Here is a 6,778-nt window from a genome sequence, read left to right as displayed (position 1 = left end):
ATAATCTATTGGATCTAATTAGATACTTTCCTAAATAAACAAAACAATAATGAAATATTATTAACATTAAATGTGCAAATGGGCACCCAATTAGAAGAAGACAAGCTAATCTCCACACAAGACAACAATCCTTAAGGTTTTTAAAATCCACAAAATACAACAGATTTTTAGAAAATTTTGAGTAGCTAAATTTTCATGATCTGCATCCCTATTACTGTGAAACCACAAAAAAACAGAAAAAAAATACAATGATTTACAAATCTGAAAGTTTGTTTACATTATCATTTTATATAGAGATTAGCCATTGGCATTACAAGATACTAGATGTCGTTCCCAATCTCGACAAATCTTATAATGCAGCAATCAGTTTATCTGCTAGACTTAAATGAAACGCGATTGTCCAGGCTTCTGTTCAGACGAAGTTTTCGGCACGGTTTTAGGCGAAATTAATTTCCTACACATGTTTCGTCCACTCTTTTTGCGCGTTTACGCGTTCATTCTGTCTTCTATAAAATTTCCCGTCCTCAATCTTTAATGAACACGTCTGAGCCTCTCCTCGGACTCTGAAAGTTTCAGATCTGCCCTCCCTAAGCCAATTACACATCCATTGGTTTACTTTCATACTTTGTAAGGTCTTTAGCTTCCTTCCATTCTATCCAATGACATCCACTTCCTCTTCCACAGCCACCACCCATACAAAAAATGACCCAAAAAGCGCCTTTGACGGACTTGCATTGCAGAGTTCCTGTGCAGAGCCATCAACAGTAACCGAAGACATTCCCTACGATGTATTTATCAATCATTGTGGACCAGATGTCAAAGAAACTTTTGCTAAAAGAATTTTTGAAACATTGAATGATACGGGCCTAAAAGTTTTCTTAGATAAGTACTCGCTTCAAGCAGGCGATCAGGTAACCGCAGAAATACAAGCAGCGATGAGTAGTGCTTCGATTCATATTGCCATATTCTCTCAGAATTATGTGCAATCCCCCTGGTGTTTGGCTGAGCTGTCGTTTATGCTCAAAACTGGCATCCAAATTATTCCCGTCTTCTATCATGTTCAGCCTAGCGATCTCCGATGGGCGGATCAAGGAAAGGGAATTTATGCCAAATCATTTGAAGATCATGAAAAGAAGGATAGATATACATCAGGCAAGCTTCAGGAATGGAAAATGGCGCTGAAGGAAGTTTCGTTAATTCACGGTTACATTGTTAACCTGAATGAGTAAGCTTCATATCATTCCATATCAAATTTCATATATGCATCAATACTTTTTTTAAAACAGAAGTATTGCCGTTGAATTGAATGATGTGGGTATATTCCATTTGTTCTTAATCTTGTTTAATTTGTTGCAATTGTTCAGTGACGAAGGGTTGGCATTGAAGAGCACTATGAATTCTGTACTTGACAAAGTGAGAAAAGTACCACTACTGGTAGCCAAGCATTTAGTTGGACTCAATGAAGCTATCCAGGACTTCGAAAAAGTTGCAGATGAATCTTCAATGAGTGGCCGGGCTGTAAAAGTTGTGGGGATTGTGGGAATGGGAGGGTCAGGCAAGACCACAATGGCAACAGAGCTGTTTAATAGGAAGCATTCCTCCTTCGCCAATTCCACCTTTCTTTTTGATGTAAAAGATGATGGAGGAAAGAAAGCGTTGCCTGGCTTGCAGAAAAAGCTCCTGGAGGGCCTTCTACCACGTACTTTAGAAAATAAACCATTCCATGATGTACATGAAGGTAAGAGAATTGTGGTGGCTCGATTGAGATCTGTTCGCGTGCTCATTGTTTTGGATGATCTCGATCATAAGGACCAACTAGATGCTTTATTCCCAGAAGAACTCCAACTCGGGTCAGGCAGTTTGATTATTGTAACAACTCGAGATAGGGATGTTCTCCCACCCTCCCGAATCTCCTCCATTTATTCAATGAAAATGCTAAGTCCCCCTTGTGCCAAGGATCTTTTCTGCTGGCACGCTTTCTTAGGCCCTAATTCACCCCAGGAATTCACCGAGTTGGTTGACAAGTTCGTTGAAAACAGTGGTAGATTACCGTTGTCTCTTAAGGTTTTAGGTGCGCAGCTTTACAGCAAGACTAAAGATTATTGGGAATCGATCTTGCATGAAATCGAAAGAATACTGCCGGAGGAAATCACAGAGAGGCTAAAACTTAGCTATGATGCACTGGATAAAGAAGAGAGGGAGACATTTCTGGACGTAGCGTGCTTTTTTATTAGGGAAAAGAAAAGTTTGGTTACTGCAGTATGGGATGGAAAAAGCCGGAGCGGTCTGCACAGTCTGGAAAGGCTGAGGAACAAGTGCCTCGTTGAACTCGATGGTCAGAACCGCATAAGAATGCATAATCACCTTAGGGATTTGGGGAAACAAATTGCATCTGAGCATTCCCCTCATCGTCTTTTCTCTCACGACCACTTCGAGGAGGCTAATTACGACCGTCATGCGCCTATTCGGGGTATAATGACCGCTACAACTCAATTTGTTGCATGTTCTGCTCATGACGAGTTCCCTAGATGCTCGTCTGATTTCCAGCCGACCTTAGAACAGTGCATGGAGCTTCTGAAAATCACATGCAGAGGGTTAAGTTTTCTTGTTATTAAAGGAGATTGGGTTAAGGAGAAATTTGCTGAACTGTCCCGGGATCTAGTCTGGCTTCGTTGGTTTGATTTTAAGCACGCACATATTCCTTCGTGGCTTTCATTGGCGAAATTAAGAGTTCTAGAGCTTCATGGCGCTCTGAGCTTAGGCAAGTTGTGGGAGGATGAAGATCAAGTAAGGCCAGTCTTAAATCACATACGTTAAGTTTAGAAGTGTATTCTTAGTGTGATTGCAACATATTAAATGTAGAAAATATTTAGAAATATAAATTTAATATATGAGATTTAAACCGTTCTCTCAAATAAACAAGTAAATATGCTTTTAAGATGCCTTTCACATTATATTTCCAATCATATTTTCCATATAATTTAGTTAGCGAACACTTTGTGCAGGCTCCTTTGCAGTTGAGAGAGCTGATGATTACCAGTACATGGGGCAGTAGCTTCGAAAGCTTCCCGAGTTCCATATCACAATTGAAACAGTTGAAAAAGATAGCCTTGATTGGTTACCTGGGAGACGAATTCCGCATTAAGACTTTGCCAGAGGAGTTTTGCGACCTCAAATCACTGGAGCACCTGGAGCTTCGGCATTGTAGAGCGCTATCGTCACTACCCATCGGTTTTGGAAAGTTAACAAGGCTGCGGCACATAGATTTATGCTCTTGTGAGGAACTGAGGGTGTTGCCTGCTTCATTTAATCAGTTAAAACAACTGGAATATCTTGATGTATCGCATTGTCACAAGCTTAAGCTGAGGTTGAACATGCTGCAATACATCACAACTCTCCAGAATTTGTTTCTTTCAGGGTGCCTGAAATTGCAAGTGTTGCCTCAGGAAATCACAAATCAGGTGTCCCTGAAACAGCTCCATGTGGAAGACACCAGGCTAAGGGAGTTTCCTGATGCCTTCTGCGAACTCAGAAAATTGGAAATCCTTAAAATAGGGAGCCCATTGCTGACAAGCTTGCCGACCTCCCTTGAGAAAATGTTCAGCTTGACTAGGCTTGAAATTATAGATTCTCTTGAAATGGAAGTTTTACCTGAATCCTTAGAGAGTCTGAATATGTTAGAAAATTTATATTTAGAATTGTTAGGAATTAAGTCTTTACCGAAATCATTTGGTAAACTGGCTAATCTTCAAACTCTGGAGATTTCTGGATGCCCGATCAGTGAATTGCATTTTGGGTCAGAATCTGCTTGTTCATTGGGGAATCTCAAGGTGATAAATCTAAGCGAGACCAATGTAACCATGATATCAATTTCTGAAGGCTGTTGCCCTGGACTTGAAACTCTCCAACTTAGGCAAAATGACTATTTAAGGGAGATTGCAGCTCTGCCCTCTAGAGTTAAGATGATAGAATTGTCAGATTGTCAAGTGCTCAACAACATAAGGGGTGTTTATGGTCTGTCAAACTTGCAAAATCTTGAAATATCTGGTTGTCCGGAGTTACCTTCAGATTTTCCTGAAATACCATGTATTGTTCGTCGGGAGTAGGTTGTGGGTTTCTTCACAAATCTATAGCGAAAGAATGGTTCTGAAAGTGGCCATGCCTAAATAGTCCTTATGCAGTCTATGTTGTCTTCTATTAAAAAAAAAAAAGAGAGAGAGAGAAGTAGTTCCTTTTGTTTGGTATCATTTATTTGTTTACTTTTAATGACGGACGTTTAACTTAACAAACCTGTCTTTTAATTCTTGTGCATTGTCCTAAACTTCATTATGTTCGGCTCCTCTGCATAGATAGCTAGGTTGCTTTTGTAATTAGTCAAAACGCCTATCAAATTAAGAGTTGCTTTGCAGCTGCAATTTCTGGCTACTTAGTTGGGAAATACAGTAGATTATGTGTTCATTTATTGGGTTCCATTTCTGAAAAGTATTAGGTTTCAAAAGTGTGCTTTGGATGGTTGAAAAGAGCAAGACACCACGCTTCAATATTATGACAAAATCAAACTCCAATCGATCCACCTGCACGAGGCACACCGATTCCCTGCTTTATCTGTCTGTCTCTCACTGTATTCTATTCATTCTATTTTATGCTTCTGTAATCAAAGTAAAATTAATCCAAACTGATAATTTAAAATATTTATTTCCTGATCGATTCCTTCCATGCCGGCCTAGAAGGTGACAGCATATATGAGGTTTTATTTACGCAGTGCTAAACTTATAATAATATGTAGATCAGTGGTCATTTATATTTTGGGTAAAGGAGATGCAATGTCGTTTATGTATTGATTAATATGTAGTAGGTAAGATGATATATTTTAATGGATAAATAATATTTTAGGCTTTTTTACTATTAGATTTTTTATGTGTTTAAAATTTATTTATATATTTAATTATTTATTAATGTAGTTTAGGTATATATGTGTGAAATTGAGCAAGGTCAATTTTATGAATATAGATTTGTATTTCAAACTCTTAATATTGAATTTATTAGCTTGGTCTTATGTTTCTTTTCTTATTAGTTGTTATGAACCCACAAAGTTGTAACTTATTTCAAATCAAATGTTAAGGTGGTGTCCTAATTCAAAAAAATCATTTAGGATTGAGAGAAGAATCTATTGAACACATCTACAACTAGATTGCAAATGGATAAATAGAATTACATCATCATTTTAGAAACATACTATATGCTTATTATTCTCAAACTTAGTTCATTATTGTTGAATCAATTTATCCAAGGGTACATATGAGGAAAATACGACCTTCAAAATTCAATAGATTCACCAAATGTAGGTTTAGATATTGTTTTTGATTAATGAAAAAGCAGGTTTTGAAGGGGCCCTGAAACCCTTTACAAGCAAGACCATGACAACAAACCCAGAAATACAAATATTTCCCACAAACTATATAATAAAACCTTACAACAAATTTATGCCTTCATATATTTCCTTCCTCACTATACAAATTTTAGATTCATTTCCCCAAGGTCACACATGCAATTTGTAGACACAAAGCATGCAGGAAAACTGTTAAATAAAATATAAAAAGGTAGAATACATCTCCAACCTGCAACCCTTGTTATGGAAGAAGCTGAAGAAGAGATTCCACTAGCCAAACCAAATCCAACCCAAGCTCCAGCCAAAATCCAAGAGAGAAGAAAATCAAAACCAAGAAAAAAACTTGCTGGAGAAAATTTTCCAGAGAGGAACCAGCCCCCGAAAACTTTACGGAAAATAAAATAAAAAGGCAAACATTAATAAGAAGATCAATGTGAGTCAATCCTAATAGTCCAATGTCTACTAGATCAATCTAACATGTTATAATTTAGATCCGCACATTAGTTTAAAGTTAGTTACAATGATTTAGATCGCACTCGAGCATCAAAGGACAATTGAAAGTTAGTTACAATGAATTAGATCACACTCAAGCATCAAAGGACAACTAAAAGTTAGTTACAATGAATTAGATCAATCTAATCTCAGAAGATCGCACTTGAGCATCAAAGGACAATTGAAAGTTAGTTACAATGAATTAGATGAACAAGAGAAGGAAATGTTTCTAGATTTAGTGTTTTTTTTTCATTGGAGAGAAGATACGTTTGGTCATTGAGGTAAGGAAAGGAATAAACTAGGATGGTCAGGTTGGTTTTCAAAGGCTTCTTATTAAATGCCTAATTGAGGTGGATGCTTGTGATATCATACAAATGCATGATTTTAATCAAACATAATTGATCAATTCTAGAGGAATTATGGGAATTGGGTGAAGTATCAATTTTAGGTGTCTACACTTGTTACATAGGATTTCGTTCACTACATCAACAACCACAAAATATTGGTGCCATACTGAAAACAAAACCTATGAAAGGAGAAACAATAAGCCTACGAACCTCTAAAGTGCTTTGAGAAAATTGAAGTGCATCAACAAAGAGAAAACAAAATAATGTTGAGTGGCAATGTTGAAAAATAAAAGATTATTTTAACAAAGCAAGACTTGATATTTCGTGAAGAAATATCTTAATCAAAAGGGTGAATGAAGAGAAAGGTCACTGACATTATTTTATCTCATATAATTCATTTTATAATATAAATATATTACTTTTTAGCAAAGAGTGTGGAATATAAGGGTAAAGATGATGACGATAATAACAGTTCTTAAATTTTTTTGGGTTTAGTGTTATCGGATTTTCACAATCCATATGAATATTGTTTAGTTGTTTCAAGATTTGA

General features: G+C 36.8%; 1 protein-coding gene across 1 annotated transcript; it reads left to right on the top strand.

Moving 5' to 3' along the window:
* Positions 1-271: 271 nt before the first annotated feature.
* On the top strand, positions 272-4,331 carry LOC131047857 (disease resistance protein Roq1). Its single transcript, XM_057981644.2, has 3 exons — positions 272-1,225; positions 1,365-2,787; positions 3,006-4,331. Exons 1-3 carry the CDS (start codon positions 660-662, stop codon positions 4,104-4,106), a joined length of 3,090 nt encoding a protein of 1,029 aa, XP_057837627.1. The 5' UTR covers positions 272-659; the 3' UTR covers positions 4,107-4,331.
* Positions 4,332-6,778: the final 2,447 nt, after the last annotated feature.

This window comes from Cryptomeria japonica, chromosome 3 (genome assembly GCF_030272615.1).
Source record: "Cryptomeria japonica chromosome 3, Sugi_1.0, whole genome shotgun sequence".
Classification (NCBI taxonomy): Eukaryota; Viridiplantae; Streptophyta; class Pinopsida; order Cupressales; family Cupressaceae; genus Cryptomeria; species Cryptomeria japonica.
This window is presented reverse-complemented; position numbering and strand designations above follow the sequence as displayed.

Excerpts from the sequence above, each read along its gene's own strand:
- LOC131047857 (XM_057981644.2), top strand. The coding sequence starts at position 660 with ATGACATCCACTTCCTCTTCCACAGCCACCACCCATACAAAAAATGAC. Across the intron at positions 1,226-1,364 it reads TACATTGTTAACCTGAATGA|TGACGAAGGGTTGGCATTGA; the intron begins GTAAGCTTCATA and ends GCAATTGTTCAG. Across the intron at positions 2,788-3,005 it reads TGTGGGAGGATGAAGATCAA|GCTCCTTTGCAGTTGAGAGA; the intron begins GTAAGGCCAGTC and ends CACTTTGTGCAG.